Source organism: Lissotriton vulgaris, chromosome 1_1 (assembly GCF_964263255.1).
Source record: "Lissotriton vulgaris chromosome 1_1, aLisVul1.2, whole genome shotgun sequence".
Classification (NCBI taxonomy): domain Eukaryota; kingdom Metazoa; phylum Chordata; class Amphibia; order Caudata; family Salamandridae; genus Lissotriton; species Lissotriton vulgaris.
In genome coordinates this window covers 955,101,518-955,123,956 of record NC_141685.1, presented here as the reverse complement: position 1 = coordinate 955,123,956, position 22,439 = coordinate 955,101,518, and the positions used below count along the sequence as shown (strand labels likewise).

Sequence of the window (22,439 nt, the reverse complement as noted above, 5' to 3'; positions counted from 1 at the left end):
GTGCCAGGGCACAACACCTGAAACCTTCGTGGGTAACCTGCTCCGGCGTACAAATCACAGAGACACGGGACACTTCCTTCGGCGTCAAAGAGTCAAGGTTTATTTACTGCAGGGAACACAGAAGTCACAAGAAGTACATCGAGTGTAGTTCGGGGAGACTGCTTCAAATTGTATTTGTGGATCGCTCCTTTTATACAGTTTCTACCCATAGGATAACATGATACACAATAGTTTACAACCTGGTTCCCACAAGTCGCTCTCAGAGGGGTCGCTTAGATCACTTTGAAACACACAAGATCCGGAACATAAGTGCGGAAACATTTGGCGGTTCCCAACTGTAAAAACCCATCTTCCCACCATTAGCAAATTCCAATCAGCAGTAAAGTAGATCGAAACAGGAACGAAGACAGGTGCAGAGGAAGACGGAGACAGTGGGGAGATCGGAAAGGGTGTAAAAGGGGAGTGTCGAGAAGCACGAGATACAGGCATCAAAGGGACGTGCCTAATGAGATGCACAACTGAGACAATAAGCCCGTGCGGCAAGATGAGCCTCGAGCGGCGCCATCTGCCTTACAGTAGCATCCCCCTCGTCATAAAGACACTTTCAAAGAACATGTGTCTTCCGCAAATATCTTGGGAGTCCCAGGGTCGCGAAGCGGACAGCGTCCGTTCGCTGGCTACTTGAGGGCAAGAGACAAAATGGATGCCGTATCTAAGATGGAACCCGTGGGTACAGATGACAAACCCACATAACAAACGAACGGTTTAAGTTAGCACAGCGAAACTGCGCACACTTGCTAAACTCGTCATTTGCGGTTCATAGATACTAGACTCGACCATATTCGTGTGAGTCGAAAACACCACTTACAATTGTCACGGAACCTCACTTCGGGCTACCCTCCGGAGGCTAGCTGAGCACGGCCTCACCCTACACCGGGAAAAGTGCTCGTTCTACAACGAGTCGGTGGAGTTCTTTGGATACGTGTTCTCCCGAGACGGCCTGATAGTGGATCCAAAGAAGGCGGACGCCATCCGGGCGGCACCTAAGCCGACATCTGCAACCGAGGTTCGCAGCTTCTTAGGGATGGCCACTTATTGTGGTCGCTTCATCCCCAACCTGGCGTCCCTGTCGGAGCCCCTACGCACACTCACCAAGTCGGGCCACCCCTGGTCATGGTCCGGGAAGGAGGACGAAGCATTCCGTGCAGTAAAGGACGCACTCATAGATGACAAGGTCATGGCGTACTTCAGACCTCACAGACAGACGGAGGTTGTTGTGGATGCCAGCCCGGTAGGGCTAGGGGCAGTCCTGATGCAGAAGACAGAAAGCCAGGAATGGGTTCCCACAGCTTATGCCAGCCGAGCACTGACACAGACGGAGATGCGGTATGCACAGATAGAAAGGGAGGCGCTCGCCATTAAGTGGGCGTGCCAGCATTTTCATTTATACCTCTTCGGTCACGAGTTCAAGGTCATCACGGACCACAAGCCGCTCATGCCGCTGTTTGGGGGCTCTGCCAGGCTTGCACCACCCAGGATCGAAAGGTGGGCTGTCCAGCTTCAAACCTACAGATTTGAAGTCATCTTCCGCCCCGGAGCTGACAGCCGTGGGCTCGAGCGCGGGCAGCGCGAGCGCGGCGCCCAGGACACCTCGGGACACGGCAAGCGCGTCCACGTGGGCGAGGCGTGGGCAAGGTACCCGCCTCGTCGCCAGTGTAGTGACCGTTAGGGGCAGGGACGACCTAGGCCACAGAGTGGGCCCTGACTATACGTATGCACAAATGATACACTGACACTATCTGCTGAGTAGGGCCGAAGACCACGAGACGGTCTCGCGCCCGTTTATTTATACCTGGGGCGTGACCCGCCCTCAGGCTGTGTGCGTGCGTGTGTGGACGGGCCGGGTGGCTCCATCAGTACAGGGGCCACAAACATCAGAAACCCACCTCCCGCCGACAACATTCTGCTAATCCAGCCTGCAAAAGGAAACTAGCAGTCAAGAAAATGGCAAATGCTGTGCTATGAGAAAACCAAGTAACACAACACTAGTGATGTCTCGACCATAAGTTACTTTGTCACAAATTACGGAGCAGAACGTAGGCGGACAATTACCAACACACGCGGCAACCAAAACTGCAATAGTGAATTGGTCCGCATCACCGTGCAATATCCGAATCATTGGCACCACGAGTGATTGTAACTACCGAGCTTATCACCACGGCCAATACAAGAGCCAATGGAGCACTTTTAAACCACGGCCCTTGCCTAAAAAGAGCAAATCAAGTTTTTCTTTCGCCCGATATTACGAGAACCCCTATCCCGGTGGGAACGCATAGACTTTCAGAGATTTATTGAGGTATCTGCAGAATACAACGGATACAAATGAGAGGCTCACATTGTACACAACACAGGGAATAAAAGTATAAATCTCCTTGGAGACACAATATATTGATTGTCTTGAAAAAGATGGTGTAACAAGCAACAAACCATCGAAACGCGTCGATGCATACTACAGTACAATCCTATAAAGAACACTTTTTCCTAATACTAATTGATTGAATGTATAAGAAATAGTGTCTCAGACAGAGTGTTGGATGTACAAATATTAATTGATAAACTCTATATCATACAGCCTGTTTTAGTCTGTCCCAATTATGCTGGTCATAATGATGTTATGTGAATAATTGGGATTTCTTTGGATATTGTCATTACATGTAGTGTCTGATTTTATGATTTTATAATCAAACATTGTGTGATTACCATGCTTTTTATTGTTGAATAATTAAATTTTAATAAATGATTTTTTAAATATATTTTATTGTAGTCATTACTATTGTTTAGTGTATATAAATTGTAAAATTGTGGGTCTAGGGCAAACACTTTTTTCATCCTCACAAATAGCTGGACACTAGTCCCTCAGTAGTGTAGTATCTCTAAACCAATTGTTGTTATGAACTCAGGAAACAGCCCAAAAAGTATTGTCCATGGCACTGGGTTCTCTAGCAAAACAAATGGACCAGTAGCAGACCATCGGGTTAAAAAAGCAACAGCATAACATAATTTATGGAGACAGACATGAGTGTGTCGGTTTAGCCCCTTAGCAAGTAACATTGATGGTTTGGGACCGAAAGAAGATTTATCCACAGTATTATTTTGTATAATTACCACAAAAGGCATTCACCAAAGGACCTCCTCGATAAGAGTTAAAACAGTCTTGCAGGTTCTCTAGCACTGAATACGGCAAAATATCTTACACAGAGAGATGAGCTTAATCGAGCCAACTATTTACAGAGGCACTCAATTTTACCAGAACCATACACTTCACTCAAGAGTTTAGGAAAGTGAAAAAGAAAGCAGCTACTACCTAATGCAATATTGTGTGATGCCAAATAAAATACACAACATTGCTAAAAGAATTTTTTATCATACAAGTGAATACTTTCTCAGAACAGTACACAGTACCAAAATAGGAACACTAAGTCAATCCAACCGATCTGTTATACGAAACATGTATTGTGGTGCACAGTTATGAAGACACACTGGAGGAAATTAAATTGAAGCAGTCAACATGTTTCAGCTAATTGTGGATCTTTTATCTAGGCCTTCATCAGGACATTTCATTCAAGTAACAGGGATTCACAGCTCAGTTTACTGACCTAATAGACCTCCACTCTAAGATTCTAGTTAATCGTATGAGTGATCATTCCTGAGCAGCAGCCATAGCTACTGTAGAGCTGCAGTTTCCATCACTAACAATTCTAGAAGAAACAGAGCTCTATAAAGAAAAGAAGAAAAAAAAAGAAATCCAAATACTAACTATGTGCCAAGGACTCCCTCAAGATGACTTTACCAGAACTGCTTCTTGACAAGGGGATTTTTAAAACAAATGCAGTGCATGGGCGCATTTCAATAACAAATACAGAATGCCTATGGGTGAATTCTACTTTTGAAAGAGACTGAATATTCCTCTCCAGCACACATTCAAAACAGGAGGACTCCTAAGGGCTTGGGTACATTTTTGTAGTGTCACTTTATTGCCAATAACATATGCTTAGCGGAAAGCACAAAGGACTCAAGTTGTCCAGACCAATGCACTTAAGGGTTGTTGCAGCAGGTAAAAACAAATTTAGACTTTATACTCATAACAAATCTTGTTCTTTCTACAGATACTAAAACAGCACATCCACCCTATTGTAATGGCAATAGTGTAGAAAGGACCTATACAAAAGGAAATAGAGGTATTAAAAAACTCAGTAACAAACTGTATGGCTGGAAGATGTGCAAGTTTGATATGACAGTAAGAATCAAACAGACTTTACTTATTTTGGGATCATACACCTTTAATGATACAGTCCTCTAACTTTGGATGTCCACGCCAGAATGGGTATGAACAGATAATGGGCACAATGATTAACCTTTAGCCCAGCAGGATTTGTTTCTCACTGATCGCTTAAGTTTGTTCGCTTAATGTAATCCATGACCGCCTGCACACCAGCTTTTACTCCTGGTTTCAGACTGGCAGCCACTCCAAACCCTACAAAGCCTGTGGCGCCTCCAGTCATTGCTACCACGGCATCATAGCCCAGGTCAAGGACAGCCTCCCATGCCCGCTCCGTGGCAAGTTCAGTGCAATTCTGGGCTGCGTAGTACATTGAGGTGCCCAAGTTGTAGTAGGTGCTAGCCAGGGGCATCCATTGAAGCACACCATGGACTTCTTGCTCCCGTTGATCATAACAATGCACGGGTGGGGAGCGTCGTCGCCGTGAGTGGCGGGCACCTTGGCAGAGGTGCAACCAGGAATTGGCACCAGGATATGGCACAAAGTAGCTGCCCTCTCTCCTGAGGACTTTAAAGTCATTGGTAGAATTGGCGGCTACTCCAGCACATAACTCTCTTAGCATGCGGCACATACTAGCTGCCTCCTCCCAGGAATTATGGTGGCTGCTGGCTAAGCCGACCAGTAGCAAGCCACTTACCTTAGTGAGTTTGACACAACGATGGGTCAAAGGTTGCTGTTCAGATCCCCGAAATGGGGCCGCTATCTGGTTAATATTTAAGAGCAAAGCAGCAACGTTTCCTGCATCTGCCTGATTCTCAGTGAATGGAGCACCAAAGGAACGATGGACCAAGGGTGTGCCTAAAGGCTTAGAATCAGCGACTGCATAATTAATTATTTCAAGGAAAATATGATTGACCTCACCAACACCACGATTTTCATAAAGCTGCAGGATATGCAGTTCTGCCTCTCTGCGACACCCCAGTCCTGTCAGGGCAAGGGCAAGGCCAATATCCACAAGGTCTCTAGAGAGCTCGAGATGCTCCGACCTGCCCACAACTAATGACAGCTCTTGGCAGGACAGGCCTCTCGTGGCCTGTGAGAGCCTCAAGGTAGGAAAGCTTCTATAAATGGAGTCCAGCAGAGTCTTGGCCAATCTCTCATGTTCATCGGCTTGACCATAAGGAGCAACTCTGTCAGAGGCAGGCGGTCCATCACCAACATCGAGGGCACCTCTCCCAGACACTGGCCATCCATCATTATCTCCGGTGGCATTGGGGAGCAGCAGGTGACCACTCGAGTGCTCCCCCAGCAGACTCACACACAGACAGATGAGAAGCTTCCAACCCATAGCGAAGGGATCTTCTGCAGGCTCCCAGCAGGCACCCTGTGGACAGATAACAATGTTGACCTGTGATGCAGGGCACACTAAAAGCCGAACTGCCTTCTGAAACATACATGGCTGTCAACTGGTCCCATGTCATCTTAGTGTCATTCATGCATCACCTTTTTTTGTGTAACCTTAAACATGCTTGGAGTAAGAGGTCTATAGGCAGAAAACCAATGAGGCAATACCTCACAGCATGCTCAGTGCAGTTGATTGAAAAGTCAAGATTAGCTGATAGAGCAAGCTACTTACCTATAGTAATGCGCGGACTGGTGGACACTCTATTTAACCACAGATTCCTCACCTTTAGAGTATCCCCAGGTGCCAGACTTGATCTGGAGGTTTTCATAGCAGTGATCTCACGCACAGCTAAGTGGCACCGCGTTCACTTTGTTCTAACCTGGAAGTGATGGAGCAGAGCTGCATTTAAACGCCACTCCTGCATGCTGACGTCAGTTTCTTGCTTGACTCTTTATGCGCCTCTGACGCAGAGCACAAAATAATGGGCGGTACCAATGTAAAGAGATCTTTTAAGATTATATAATCAGACCATTCTACAAAATAGGGAGGTGAGAGGGCAGTGATGAATCTGTGATTAGAAAGAGTAAACACCAGAAACAACATTAATGAAGGTAAGTATTTGTTCTTCTGGTATATATAACCACAGATTTCTCACCCTTAGAATAGATACCAAAGCAATGCCTTCCAAGATGGACGCTTTGTAGAGTAGACTCAGACCAGAAAGTCCTGCAGGACCTAACAGGCAAAATGCCCTTCCGTTTGAGCTGGCTATCAAGGCTGTGGTGCTTTGTGAACGCGTGCACTGAAGCCCATGTCACGCGATCTGAGAGATACCAAGAACAAACACTTTTCATGCCAATGCAGTGGTAGCAGCCTTGGCACTGATGGCATGAGCCTACAATACTTCTGGAAGCTGCTTATTGGCCAATGCACAACAGATCGTAATGCAGACGGCTATCTACCTTGACAGAGTCCAGTTCTGTAGTCTCTCACATTTTCACCAAAAAAAAACATAAGAAGCTGTTCATCCCGCTGTTCATCTTTGGTGTGATCAATGCAAAAGCTTAGGGCTTTTTGTGGGTCCAGTTGATGAAGTCTCTCTTCCTCTTTAAAGCAAAGAACATTGGGACGGTGATGGATTGACCAATGTAAAAAGGAGTCACCTTTCAGCAAAAAGGCTGCCCTGGCACTCAACACCAGTTTGTCGGGGGAAAAGGTGATAGAGGGCCACTGCTCTGAGGTAGCCTAGAGCTCACGCATGCAACAAGTTTGATTAGGAAGACAGTTTTAGGAGTCAGAAGACGCAACTAGCATCTGTTCATTGGCTCGAAGGGGGAGCACCTGAGGAATGTTCAGACCAAATGAATATCCCACTGAGGAATCACAAACTGTTTGGGAGGGAACAAGTATGGTTGGTCCGGACAAACGCAAAAAGGTTGAACAGGCTGACAAATCCCCTTTAACAGTGCAGACTGCAGGACCAACCTGAGAAAAGTACAAAAACTATAAAACATCCAACAGTTTTGCAGGGGATCTGTGTTGCGGACTCCACACTAGACCACAAATTTGTTGCAGTGCTCAGCATAAATGGAATTTTATTGAGGGGCCCTTTGTCTCGAGGATGCCATCCTCAGGTGGTAGATTGAATGCAGTCAACTGCTGCTGCTCAATCCCCACGCATGGAGGTGTAGATTGCTCAGGTTCAGTGCAGAACTCTGTCCTGCTCCAGTGACACATGATCCCCCTGAAGTGGAAGCCAGATCGGAGGACGGGTGCTCATGCTCGAAAGATCCAGGTACCACACTCTCCTGGCCCTGTTCAGAGCCACTAAGATGATTTAGGATCAGTTGTTCCTGATCTGCTTCAGAACTCTGGAGCTGGGGAGGCACAAAGGAGTACAATAGTCCTGTGCTCCTCTCTAACCGGAATGCGTCTCCTAGAAAGAACGTTCTTGGGAACTTCAACATGCAAAAGTTTTGACACTGCTTGTTCGACAGTGATTAAAAGATCCAGGCAGTGGTCTCCCCACTGTCAGGCGACACCCTGTGCCACTCGGAGGTGCAACAGCCATTCATAATCTTCCAGGCATCACCAGCTGAGCTCACCCACCCTAGTGTTTCAAGATCCCATCAGATGGTGCCTGATTGGGGATATGATAATTAAACAAGAAGAATCCTACTCAGAGTGCACGGGGGACACTCAGTGTTGTGTAAAATACCCCTCACACATCAACAGGCCCCTTGGTGTCATGCTTCATCATCGGGGTCTTCGCATCCCGCTAGAGGGATGCGGCGTGCTACGACCAGCGACTACGCAGGAGCACTATCAAGGTTGACTATGTGTGGTGTGTGTTAGGTGCAAATGATGGGGTATTTAGAAAGTGTGAGTGAGGGATGTAGTGAGGATTAAAAAGTACCTGGCCAATGGGTTCTTTGAAAAAACTTTATTCGAGACGCCTGGCTGATACTATTAAAAAGAGTGCAAGGTGAGGTCCGTGGTCTTTATTATGGACACTACCTCTGGTGTGCGTCGACATGTTTCGGAACTCGGTGTTCCTTCTTCAGGACGGGTGCACAACTTCCCAACCCTACTCACGTGTTTTTAAGAAAAAATGTATTTCTCTTAAATTGTAAAAAGTGAATATATTTACAGTGAAAAAAGGCTATTATGTGCCTACAGCGGTTTTCTTGGGATCATGCAGTTGCATGTCCTAAAAAGAAAAGGGAAAAAATGAATGAGTTTGGTTTCCATATGGAAATGGCTCAGACAGGTGCAGTCACCTGGAGCCCCAAACGGTTAAATAAACCTGTGAAGAGAAAAATACACACATAACACATAAATGACACACTGTCAGATTGTAAAGGTTCTGAAAATCATACTCATTGTGACTGTCTTGTCCTGCCTCATGAGCATATCCAGAACGCCAGGGTAGGTAGGTGGATTTCTAATAGAATCCGCCTCGGTCGGCCTCCTTCTACCACCCTGTGGTGCTCCGCTGGTAATGCTCAGCTTTCAGGGTTGTGGTATATAAGGGCCTCGGGGTGTTCTGTGATTCGTTAATTGACGGATGTCATGTGCAGACCATATAAGGAACATCCGCCTAAGCGCCTATCATAATCATGGACCTGTTAATGGAGTACCATGTGTTGATCTGAGCATGTGGAATCTGGTAGTGACTGTCTGGCCTCTAGGGCGCATGCGTGTATGTCATAGATATTGCGGTTTAGTCGCTACTTCTAGGCGCATGGGTAGATGGAGTGCGCTGAGGTATACTGCCATTATACATACTATGGGTATAATTTAGATGTTATATCGCACTCAGGTGAGCTTGTGTGGTGGGGCTGTAAGTAAATTACATAGATTTGTTAAAAGGAGAGGATTATACCTAGGCTTGGCCCTCATAGTTACAGATTGATGAGAACCCTTTTTGCTCAAGATACAGATTTGTACACCTATTTTTGATTGTGTTAGTACTGGTTTTATGCAGACAAATGGCCCCAAGGGATGTCATCATTTAGGCCTTCCATGTGGGTTCCCAAACGAAATACCCAACGTTGTTCTTTTTGTAAGAGGCCTATTTCAGATGGCATACGTTCAATAACTGTCCAGTGCAGATCATTGACGCAGTGTTGATGTTCCAGGAAGTGAGAAGCCATCTTTGTGGTTGTTTTTCTGCAGCGTATATTGCTTTTATGTTCTCCTATTCTGACCTTGACGGGTTGGGAGGTCATACCTATGTACTCAAGGCCACATGGGCATGTTATCATATAGATAACGTTTTTTGTATTACAATTAGAGAATTGTCGTTGTTCCCATGATGTGCCATTCCTGAAATTTATGGTCTTGCTTTTGCGAGTTAGGTGGCAACTACTGCAGTCTCCACAGGGGAAATGTCCTTGTACTCCTATGGTGGATTGTCTGCCTGTTGGAGTCTGGCGAGGTCTTGTGTGTACCAGTATGTCTTTGATGTTTCTGCCCCTGCGGTGTGCATACAATGGTTTTTCAAAGTCCAATTGGCCACAGTTGAGTATCCTCCAATGTTTGTTGATCACTTTCGATACTTCGTTGGACATAGTTGTGTAGGTTGTGACACATATTGGTCTTTTTATCACTTCCTTGTCCTGAGGGTTATCTTCAAGGAGTGCTTCCCTGTGATTGTTCCTAGCCCTTTTCATTGCCTTGTCAATGGTTCTGATAGGGTATTGTCTCTGTATGAGTTTTGTCTTGAGATCCTTAGCCTGTTTGTTGAATTCGTTCACTTCCGTGCAGTTTCTCCTGAGACGCAGGAATTGTCCATATGGTAAGTTATCCCCGAGATGCCTGGGGTGAAAACTGTCATACCGCAATAAACAATTCCTGGAGGTTGGTTTAAAATGGGTTTTGCTCTTCAGTCTGCCATCCTCCGTGTATATGCTTAGATCCAAGAAGACCATTGATGTGTTGGATATGGTGCTTGTGAATTTCAGATATTTATTCTGGTTGTTCAGCCATGCCACAAAATTGGAAGCACTCTCCAGATCACCATCCCAAATGATGAAAATATCGTCTATATACCTTTTCCAGGTATTGATCTGGGAGAGGTATGGGTTGTCTGTGTTTAGTATTCTGTTATGTTCCAAATGGTACACATACAGACCAGCCAGGCTCGGCGCAAATGTACTTCCCATACTTGTGCCATGGGTCTGTAAATATAGGATCTGGTCATACTGGAAGAAGTTTTCTTGCAAGGCCATGGAGATGCATTCTAGGACCAGATTTCTCGGGGTTTGGTATTTCCATCTGCACCCAAACAGAACTTCCTCTATGATTTGTTAATTTTTTGTTCTAGGCAGTACTACAACTACTGGAAGAAAAAACATTTGACCCATCGAAACAGCTCCTACTCAGCCTTGATGTAGAGAGCTTATACACCAGCCTCCCTCATGATGAGACTTTACAAATCTGGTCCTAGAATGCCGAGCCTGGCTGGTCTGTATGTGTACCATTTGGAACATAACAGAATCCTAAACACAGACAACCCATACCACTCCCAGATCAATACCTGGAAAAGGTATATAGATGATATTTTCATCATTTGGGATGGTGATCTGGAGAGTGCTTCCAATTTTGTGGCATGGCTGAACAACCAGAATAAATATCTGAAATTCACAAGCACCATATCCAACACATCAATGGTCTTCTTGGATCTAAGCATATACACGGAGGATGGCAGACTGAAGAGCAAAACCCATTTTAAACCAACCTCCAGGAATTGTTTATTGCGGTATGACAGTTTTTACCCCAGGCATCTCAGGGATAACTTACCATATGGACAATTCCTGCGTCTCAGGAGAAACTGCACGGAAGTGAACGAATTCAACAAACAGGCTAAGGATCTCAAGACAAAACTCATACAGAGACAATACCCTATCAGAACCATTGACAAGGCAATGAAAAGGGCTAGGAACAATCACAGGGAAGCACTCCTTGAAGATAACCCTCAGGACAAGGAAGTGATAAAAAGACCAATATGTGTCACAACCTACACAACTATGTCCAACGAAGTATCGAAAGTGATCAACAAACATTGGAGGATACTCAACTGAGGCCAATTGGACTTTGAAAAACCATTGCATGCACACCGCAGGGGCAGAAACATCAAAGACATACTGGTACACACAAGACCTCGCCAGACTCCAACAGGCAGACAATCCACCATAGGAGTACAAGGACATTTCCCCTGTGGAGACTGCAGTAGTTGCCACCTAACTCGCAAAAGCAAGACCATAAATTTCAGGAATGGCACATCATGGGAACAACGACAATTCTCTAATTGTAATACAAAAAACGTTATCTATATGATAACATGCCCATGTGGCCTTGAGTACATAGGTATGACCTCCCGACCCGTCAAGGTCAGAATAGGAGAACATAAAAGCAATATACGCTGCAGAAAAACAACCACAAAGATGGCTTCTCACTTCCTGGAACAACAACACTGCGTCAATGATCTGCACTGGACAGTTATTGAACGTATGCCATCTGAAATAGGCCTCTTACAAAAAGAACAACGTTGGATATTTCGTTTGGGAACCCACATGGAAGGCCTAAATGATGACATCCCTTGGGGCCATTTGTCTGCATAAAACCAGTACTAACACAATCAAAAATAGGTGTACGAATCTGTATCTTGAGCAAAAAGGGTTCTCATCAATCTGTAACTATGAGGGCCAAGCCTAGGTATAATCCTCTCCTTTTAACAAATCTATGTAATTTACTTACAGCCCCACCACACAAGCTCACCTGAGTGCAATATAACATCTAAATTATACCAATAGTATGTATAATGGCAGTATACCTCAGCGCACTCCATCTACCCATGCGCCTAGAAGTAGCGACTAAACCGCAATATCTATGACATACACGCATGCGCCCTAGAGGTCAGACAGTCACTACCAGATTCCACATGCTCAGATCAACACATGGTACTCCATTAACAGGTCCATGATTATGATAGGCGCTTAGGCGGATGTTCCTTATATGGTCTGCACATGACATCCGTCAATTAACGAATCACAGAACACCCGAGGCCCTTATATACCACAACCCTGAAAGCTGAGCATTACCAGCGGAGCACCACAGGGTGGTAGAAGGAGGCCGACCTAGGCGGATTCTATTAGAAATCCACCTACCTACCCTGGCGTTCTGGATATGCTCATGAGGCAGGACAAGACAGTCACAATGAGTATGATTTTCAGAACCTTTACAATCTGACAGTGTGTCATTTACGTGTTATGTGTGTGTTTTTCTCTTCACAGGTTTATTTAACCGTTTGGGGCTCCAGGTGACTGCACCTGTCTGAGCCATTTCCATATGGAAACCAAACTCATTCATTTTTTCCCTTTTCTTTTTAGGACATGCAACTGCATGATCCCAAGAAAACCGCTGTAGGCACATAATAGCCTTTTTTCACTGTAAATATATTCACTTTTTACAATTTAAGAGAAATACATTTTTTCTTAAAAACACGTGAGTAGGGTTGGGAAGTTGTGCACCCGTCCTGAAGAAGGAACACCGAGTTCCGAAACATGTCGACGCACACCAGAGGTAGTGTCCATAATAAAGACCACTGACCTCACCTTGCACTCTTTTTAATAGTATCAGCCAGGGGTCTCGAATAAAGTTTTTTCAAAGAACCCACTGGCCAGGTACTTTTTAATCCTCACTACATCCCTCACTCACACTTTCTAAATACCCCATCATTTGCACCTAACACACACCACACATAGTCAACCTTGATAGTGCTCCCGCGTAGTCGCTGGTCGTAGCACGCCGCATCCCTCTAGCGGGATGCGAAGACCCCGATGATGAAGCATGACACCAAGGGGCCTGTTGGTGTGTGAGGGGTATTTTACACAACACTGAGTGTCCCCCGTGCACTCTGAGTAGGATTCTTCTTGTTTAATTATCAGTGCCCGTGGAGTGAGAATCCTGTCTCTATACTCTACCTCCCCTTATTGTTAATTTTTTGATTGGGGATATGCCCAGATGCTCCAACCAACTCCAAAGGCATAGTGCCTTCTGGGACTAGACCCCACTCCACTGTGCAGGGTGGGTTTCTGAGACCCTGCAGCAGCCTTTAATTGGTGGATGCAGGAAAAACATTTAAAGCCAGGCGGACGGCCCTCAGTTCCAACAGATTTATGTGGAGTCAGGTTTGACCAGAGTGCTCTGATCACCACCTCTTCCAGATGACATCCCCAGCCCAGCAGTGACACATTTGTCATCACAACTCTGGGTGGGGAAGGGAGAGGGATCTGATGCTGGTCGGATTGTCAAGTACCCACCACTGCAGATTATGTGCAGTCTCCTCCGAAACTTGGATGGACTCTGACAGGGTTCCCTGGCTGATGACCCAAATCCTACTACAGAACTCGCCTAAGCATTCGTGGAAGTGGACAAGCAAACGCATCAAGACAAGAAGCCTCAGAGCAACTCTAACCAAGAACCAGATCCAGGACCAAGGCTGAAACATTGAGATGATAGCCCAAGTGAACTCATTGTGACAGAGGAAAGGTCCTGAACTGCCGTGTCCAGAACAGTTCCAATAAAAGGAAGACACTGCAAAGAAGTGAAGTGTAATTTCAGGGCGTTGATAAAGAACCCCAGCGATTTCAGTAGGTATTGTGTGGAGGTGGTCCCTGACTGACTGTGGTGAGCCCACCTTCAACAGCCTGTAATTTAGGTACCGAAAAACTGGAATCCCCAACCTTTTAAGATCAGTGGTGATCACCACTTTTATAAAAACTGGAGAGGCACCGACAAGGTTAAAGGGGAGCAAAGCAAACTTAAAATGCTCCTGTTGGACTGAAGGACAGACCACATCAAATTATGTGTCCTGCAGGTCCAAGGCTACGACCCAATCACTCAAATCCAGGCCCGACAGAACCTATGCCAGCGTGACCATTTTAAATGTGTATCTTTGCACACATTTATCTGTAATATTTGCTTTATTGTTGTATTGTTGCTACTTTACTCCTTAATGACCTGCTTTTCATTCTCTTGTTGGTATTCCCTGCATTGTAAAGCGCTCTGATATCTGCAAAGATCTTGTTCGCGCTATATAAAACTTTCAAAATAAATAAATAAATAAATACTTCTGCAGAAAGGTATTCAGAAAATGAAGATCTAAAATAGAATGGAGGCCCCAATCCTTACTAGGCAAAAGAATATACCAGGAGTAACACCCACTCCCTATTTCGGAGACTGACAACCTTTTGATGGCACTTTTGGACAGTAGGGTTCATACATCTTGCAGAAAGATAGATCGATGCTCCTCTGACAGCTGCTCTGAGGTGGGCGGAAGCTGTGGTTGGTCTGGAAAGCAACAAAAGGTCATAGAAGAATCAGAACTACCTATTTGTTGAGCTGTTTTCTAAGGCTGGTTTCTGACGATTTTGTTACAGGGGGGCGATATAACAAAAACGGCCCCCCAGGGGCTCAAAACTGGTCCCCACACTAGCGGCACACCGGGAAAATGCCCTGTGTCCGCTACGGCCAGTCCGGCCCTGTATAACATGAACAACTTTGGGTCCCAAGGCGGGTTCCGGTGGCTCAGATGGCACCAAGGATGAATCCCCAGGTGGCAACCAGAAGGTGCACCAAAGAGAGTCAGAGGAGGGACAAAAATATGCAGTACGGACTTCTTAGATGCCTCGACCTGTTGCAGTGTCAATGAAAGCCAAGGAAACTCAGGCTAAATTGGTTCCAGTTGTGGGATCACTCCTCAATCGGAGATCAGGAGCAAGATTGAGTGGCGTCTTGATGCTCTTGCAACTTCTCTGTAGATATAGGCGGGATAAGGTAGAGTCTGAGTAGAGTAGAGTAGATGACTTTGACCATGAAGAGGACTTGTTGTGGGATTGGCACAAGGAACAGATTTGTGCCCTCCATTTATAGCAGGACTTGCATCTACGGTTAAAGGCTCCCTACATGACATGGGGCACCGTTAGAGTTATGACTTAATATACCCCTGGTGACCCATGATATATTGCAATATTAGAGCGGCTCCGGGCAGACCATTGTGGAGTTTTAAACTGTGGGTGCTGTGCCTTGTGCTTCTGGTCTGCAGAGTCTCGAAATGGAAAGTTTGGTCTCAGGAAAAATGATTTTGCAGCTGCCCGAGGCCACCCGGTGGCCATCAAGAGGGCGAGCTCGTAGTTACAGAGGGCTGTCCCGCCCCCTTCCTAGTCAGCCACTCCTCCCCGGGCAAGTGAGTCCCGGTGGGAGTGCCAGTGACGCACGTCCGGGGCGGTAGGCAGGGCGAGGGGTATTTAACCTCCCCTCGCCATCTTTACTGCCTCTTTACTGCTCCGGACGTCGAGCATCGCCTCTAGGACACTCTTTTCCCTCCCTACCGCTTACCCTGAGTGTCAGTATGGAGGGCGACTGTTGGAACTTGTAATATGTATTTTTTCGTTGCAGGCGGAGTTACAGGGCGCTCCGGAAGCGGAGAGGTGCAGCACTGTACTTCAGCGGGCACATAGGGGTGCCAGAGCCTAAAACCTGGAACCTCATGGGAGGTCCGGGAACCCCTGTCGGCGCTCCAGTAGTCCTTCGGGCGGTTGTGTGCCTGTGCAACCGGGGGTTTGCCTAGATACGCCCCACAAGGGGCGAGAGTAGATTCATTACCATAATGGTGCAGCATATGGATGGTTCGCCACGGTGCTGTTTGGCTCATCAGGCGGGCAGGTGGCGAGAATGCGGCCTGCCCTTGGATTGCCCGTAAGATAACCCACCATGATTACATAATGTTGTATGTAATACACCATTATTATAAAGAACAGTGGTCCCTATAACAAGTATTTTATGAACAATGATCATACACTAGATAGATTGTATGTCTTCTGTCCATCCGGACAGGGATTTATTTTAAATTAGAAGAGTAGTTTTGATTGTTAAAAATGTCAAGCGGGCCCGCTTGACATTTTTAACAATCAAAACTACTCTTCTAATTTAAAATAAATCACTGTCCGGATGGACAGAAGACATACAATCTATTTAGTGTATGATCATTGTTCATAAAATACTTGTTATAGGGACCACTGTTCTTTATAATAATTAATGCCCAAGGTCCCTATGCGATACCTTAAGGGTTCCCTTGTTTGTTTGACACGTATGTAATACACCTGCAGCAACTTTCCCCAAACTAACTATGGTGTCTTGTGTGTTATTTTGCGGGATGTTTGGTTATTGTTGCGGGCGGGGGTTCTGTGGACTTGATGTAACTATACTCTGTTCGCTAAGCAAGGAACTGAAAGCGCAAACCTAATCCTCCTAGGGTGACCAACCGTCCGTAAATTTCACGGACAGTCCGTAATTTCGGCCGTCTGTCCGTTGTCCGTGAAGGAATCTTTAACGGACGCCATTTGTCCGTCATTTTAACATGGCACCGGTTGCTCCAGCCTAAAGCCGGCACAGCTTGCACCCACCTCCCTTCTTCACTCCGATGCTGCACCAAAGCTCCTCAGATGCCCCGCAGCATTGGAGAGGCACAGCGGGATGGCAACCCTCACACCTTCAGCCCTTGATGACCTGTTATGAGGTGCTTCGAAGGTGACTGAGAGGGAGGGGGGGGGGCAACCCTCACACCTCCAGCCCTTGATGACCTGTTAAGAGGTGCTTCGAAGGTGACTGAGAGGGAGGGGCTGCCGGGTCAGGAGCAGCGACATCTATTCACATGCAAACAAACAGCCCTGAATGTGTCATGCCTCTGCTATTTGGAGGGGGCTCACACATTCCATTTCTACCCAGGGCCCCAAACATCCTAGACTCGGCCAGATTACACCCCTGATTACACCGAGGCAGCACCTGCTTCTCTTCACCGAGCTTATTACAGTCACTAATTTGTAAGCAAACCTCGGTTCTTCAAACATGCATAATGTAATACAATAAAGAAATGGCACAATCGCACCCACACTGATTAACAAAGTATGGAGGACAATCAGTTCAATCAGTTCTCTTAGAGTATCTCCTTTAAGTACAGTACATCACAGTGGGGGGTGGCATTTTGGACAGAGAGCCTGTCTCCTCGTTGTCTTGTGCAGGAGAGGAGCCCAAGATGATACTAGAATACTGCATGCCCACCCCTGTGTTCCCTCTCCTGTGATGGCTCCTGCCCTCCCCTCAGTGATGGCACCTGTCCCCCCATGTGGTGGCTCCAGTCCACCCCATGCCTGGGATGGCTCCTGTCCCTCCATGTTGTGGCTCCAGTCCACCCCCCCCTGTGGTGGCTCTTGTCCCCCCCCTGTGGTGGATCCTGTCTCCTCTCTGGGTGGCTTCTGTCCCAGTCCTGGAACAGCCCCTGCAGCGAGGGTGAAGTTCTTGATGGGCCTCTTCTCAAAAGGGCTCAGCTCAAAATTAATATGGAAAGGTTGGCGAGTAAGTAAGTGAAGGGATGTGTGAATGGCTGGATGAATTAATGAAAGGGTGAATGGATGAATGAAAGATTGAATAAATGGCTAATGAGAGAGGATGGATGGATTGATGAGTAAGGGGAAGGATGGAGAGAAAATGTAAATAGCTGGATGTATGGGTGGAAGGGTAGCTGGATGATTGATGAGGGGAAAGATGGATGAGGGGAAGGATGATGGATGAGGAGAAGGATGGATGGATGGATGGATGGAGGGCATGGATGGATGGATGGAGGGGATGGATGGATGGATGGAGGGGAAGGATGATGGATGAGAAGGATGGATGGATGGATTTAGGGGAAGGATGGATGGATGAGGGGAAGGATGTATGGAGTGGATGAATGGAGGGGAAGATGGATGGATCAGGAGATGGAATGATGGATGAGGGGAAGGATACATGGATGGGTGAGGGGAAGGATGGATGATGGATGAAAGGATGGATGGATGAGGGGAAGGATGGATGGATGAGGGGAAGGATGGATGGATGAGGGGAAGGATGGATGGGTGAGGGGATGGATGGATGGGTGAGGGGATGGATGGATGGATGAGGGGGTGGATGGATGGATGGATGGATGAGGGGATGGATAGAGGGGAAGGATGGATGGGTGGGTGATGAGGGGAAGGATGCATGATGAGGGGAAGGATGGATGGATGGATGATGAGGGGATGGATGGATGATGAGGGGGTGGGTGAAAGGATGGATGATGAGGGGAAGCGTGGATGGATGGATGATGAGGGGAAGGGTGGATGGATGGATGATGAGGGGGTGCGTGAAAGAATGAATGGATGATGAGGGGAAGGATGGATGGATGATGAGGGGAAGGATGGATGGATGATGAGTGGGTGGGTAGAAGGATGGATGGATGATGAGCGAAAAGGATGGGTGGATGATGAGGGAAAAGGATGGATGGATGATGAGGGGAAGGATGGATGATGAGGGGAAGGATGGATGGATGGATGGATGATGGGTGGGTGAAAGGATGGATGGATGATGAGTGGGTGGGTGAAAGGATGGATGGATGATGAGTGGGTGGGTGAAAGGATGGATGGATGGATGAGTGGGTGGGTGAAAGGATGGATGGATGGATGAGTGGGTAGGTGGATAGTGGGTGAGTGAAAGGATGGATCAGTGGATTGGATGGTGGGTGGGGGGTGAAAGGATGGATGAGTGGTTGGGTGGATGATGGGTGGGTAGGTGGATGAGTGAAATGATGGATGGATTGATGGATTGATAAGTGCAAGGGTGAATGAATGGACGTATGAGTGAAAGGGTGGATGTAAGGATGGATGAGTGAGTGAAAGGGAGGGTAGATGGACAAAAGGATGAATAGATGTGTGAAGGAGTGAAATGATAGATGGATGAGTGATAGGATCAATGGATGGATTCATGAGTGGATGAGTAGATGGATGGATGGATGGGTGGGTGGATGGATGGAATGGCTAAGTGAAAGGGTCGATTGAGAGAGAAAGGGAGGATGGATGGATGACTAAAATAGTGGATGGGTGGAAGGATTAGTAAGTGAAAGGATGGCTGGATTGGTGAAAGGGTAAATGGCTGAATGGATGAGTAAATGGATGGATGGGATAAAGAGTGGATGGATAAGTGTACAGATGGATAGGGTGAAATGGTGGATGGATGGATGGATAATGGAGATGAGTGAAAGGATGGATGAGGGGATGGATGAAGGGATGGATGAGTGAAATGATAGATGGAAGAATACATGATGGATAGGTTTGCAAACGGTTGAATATGTTTGGAAATGGCCGGGCTTACTTATATACTATTGCGCGACCTCTGATGTGTCTGTAAAACGTACCTATTGTCCTGAAGTTTTGTCCTGAATTTTGACCTCCTGTCCTGAATTTGTGTCCTGAATTTTGACCCTTTGTCCTGAATTTTTACACTCACCGTCCTGAATTTGCACCAATGCCAGTTGGTCACCCTAAATCCTCCCTCAATGGCAGACTGATCGCTCGAACTTAAAAATACAGAATACATTTGGTTTTCTCCGTTCCCTTGTACGTATGCAGCAAAAATAGAGCAAACCAGTTTGCTCTCCATTTTTACCAGAGTGCAAAATGTTTAAATGAAACAACCCTGGTTTTGTTTGGGAACAAAGCCTGTTTGCTGCTTCTCGCTTTACAAAAGCAGAAGCAATGATGCACAATTGATTTGCTTTATTTCTATGTTGCAAAACATGTTTTCTTTTTTTTCACCCCTGCGTCTATGCCGGAAATACTGCGTGGAGGGGCCCTGGCGGTGCGCGGTAGGTGGAGAGCAGGAGAAGGGACCATGAAGGACTGTCTCTTTGCACGCGGCAGCTGCGCAGAACATATGACTCCCCCTGATCTGCTGGCACCAGTCGAAGGTCTCTGCCTCGTTAACCCAGAACAGATAACAATGCCCGAGGCATCGCGAGAAAGGCTGCAGTCCTCTGCTCAAGAACAGGTGTGCATTCCAACCACAACCCTTCAGCACACACCCGTCCCCCGTCAATTCTGCTTCTGCATTGCCCAACCCGTGTACCTGAAATAGATGTTTTGCATAACATGTATAAACGTCATTGTGTTATATATAGCTTCACAGAAGCCTCTATTGTGAATACCCAGACTGGAATCTGTTAATTCGCTTGAGTGACGTCACAACAGCGTGACACTGAAGGGATTATCTACTGCTGTGACGTCACACTGGGAGCTCGCTCCTCCTTTGTTTATCCGGGTCACCCGGCTGGCTCTATAGAGACCCGGGCGTGGCGGGGGAATGGCAGGCAGGTGCCTCTGTAAAGAGCCGGGGGGGGGGGGGGGGGGTGAGGGTGGCATACTTGTTGCCTCGCTCACAGATTCGAGGACCCCACACCGATGGGCCACTTCATAGTTCCCATACTTTTTATGCAGGTCAACTCTGCAGAACTGTGCTGCAAGGACAAAACCTTCCATGCTGACAGGCTGCTCTCACTGCTCCTGTGAACGCGCTTCCGACTCCAGCAGAGGCACGGAAAAGGGCTGGGATGAGGCAGGGTGTGGAGAAGAGTGGCCCGGGAAGGCGGCAGCAGGTCACCTCGGAGTTCTCAGTGGCATCATAGACATCTCGAGTTTCGCTCTCCTTGTCTCTTTGATGAAACTCAGAAACCCCGCAGTGAAAAAACCTCCCTGCTATTCACCGTTACAATGACCACTTGTGCCAATCTGCGCATTAATACCATGGCAGCCATTACCAAGCAAAGCATGGCCGGAGGTGGTTTCAGACGGCTGCCTACCATGGTACCTAAACAACCTCTAGCCACCCCCTACTCTTAGCTCGAGGCACTCAGCACCGACCTGGGAGAGAGTGAACATTCCGGCAACTCCGGGGCACAGCAGTGGAATTATTTTCGCAAGATCACACAGGGTGCTAGTAGAAAACCGACTTTTCAATCAAAATCCCTTGCTCTAGCCCTGCATAACTTACCTTGCAGTCTGAGGAACAGATAATTTAAGTCAGGGCTTTGGAGGTGTTAAGTGAATCTTCTACCCGCACGAGCTGCTATTAGGTCTGGCAGACCGCTAAGTGAGCTAGCAAAAAGATGACCTTTGATCATGGGCAGTCTCTCCTGTTTGAAAGGCTGCTGATTAGAATGGCCCCCTTTAAAACTCCTCTGCAGAGGCTACTGAAAGAGTCAAAAATCTCATCCAGCAAACAGACATTCCATAGGGGTCAACGTCCCAGGGCTCTACTGCTGCGTCCCTCTCCAGCACACAGGCCAGGGTCCACTTGGGGGGAGTGTACAATGATTATGCTCCGTCCCAACCAGTGTTGCAATCCGAATCCTTCCTGCTCTAAGTGGAAATGTCGCAAAATTAATTGACAAATTCTTAGTTTGGAGCTAAAATCCATTCACGCTCTTCATAAGGAACAATACTTCAACATAAGAGTTTTTACAATGAAAAAAGTGGACATGCAGAAAACGAACTTCATATGAAACACACTGGATTTATTTGCATCAATAGAATTTTATCACTGGACATTTGTGAAGGTTGCTCCAAAGGGGAACGTGCTAAGAGGGAGTGCTCGAAAGTAGGTGAGTGGGGAAATTATTCCCAGAGTGAAGAGAAAACAGAAAGGTTCAATGTGAGATTGATCAAACGTATCAATCTCAGTGTCCTGTCCCAATACTATTTTACATGGTCCATTTACATCAATTTATACAATCACAGATTGTAATCATCTGTGGCACGTAATGGGGAATGGGTGGGTGGGTCCAGGTACATGGGTATATGATCGTCGACGTTTCGACTCGACTTGTGGCATATAGGACGGTTGAGCCTGTGCCTGCGGGTCTTCCTCAGGACGGGATATGTGGGGATTATTGGAGGCAACCAACCCTTAGTTTTAGCACCTCATCCGCACGCAAACCATTGCTGGAAAAATTGCCGTATCCTGGCACGAAATCAAATCAGTCGGATGCCCCTCCAGGGTCAGTCCGGTAGGCAACACAATTGCACAGGTTCTGAAGCTTGCCGGTGCGTCCTCACAGTAATAGAGGCCTTGAGAGGCCAGACACTGTGGGGCAATGTCTCTGGAGTAATTGCAACTACAGGCAGCCCTCCCACCTGTATAAGGCTCATGGGGCATTTTTTCATTCACGATCTAATAACGATGTCAGATACCTATTTAGATATTGTATAATGTGCATGGTGAATTTCACATGTGCTTCAGTCATTATTTGTACATACACATATCGTAGATAAGTTTAGCAAACAACGCACCACGTTAGAAAGTGAGTGTAGAAGGGATCCTTTTGGTCCTGAAGAAGAAGCCAGTGGA

At 46.7% G+C, this 22,439-nt stretch overlaps 1 protein-coding gene across 1 annotated transcript; it reads right to left on the bottom strand.

The window, feature by feature from the left end:
- Positions 1-4,011: 4,011 nt before the first annotated feature.
- Positions 4,012-21,221, bottom strand: APOF (apolipoprotein F). Its single transcript, XM_086959608.1, has 2 exons — positions 21,084-21,221; positions 4,012-5,663 (listed from the first exon to the last, which is right to left on the bottom strand). Exon 2 carries the CDS (start codon positions 5,625-5,627, stop codon positions 4,440-4,442), a length of 1,188 nt encoding a protein of 395 aa, XP_086815734.1. The 5' UTR covers positions 5,628-5,663; positions 21,084-21,221; the 3' UTR covers positions 4,012-4,439.
- Between the last annotated feature and the right edge of the window lie 1,218 nt (positions 21,222-22,439).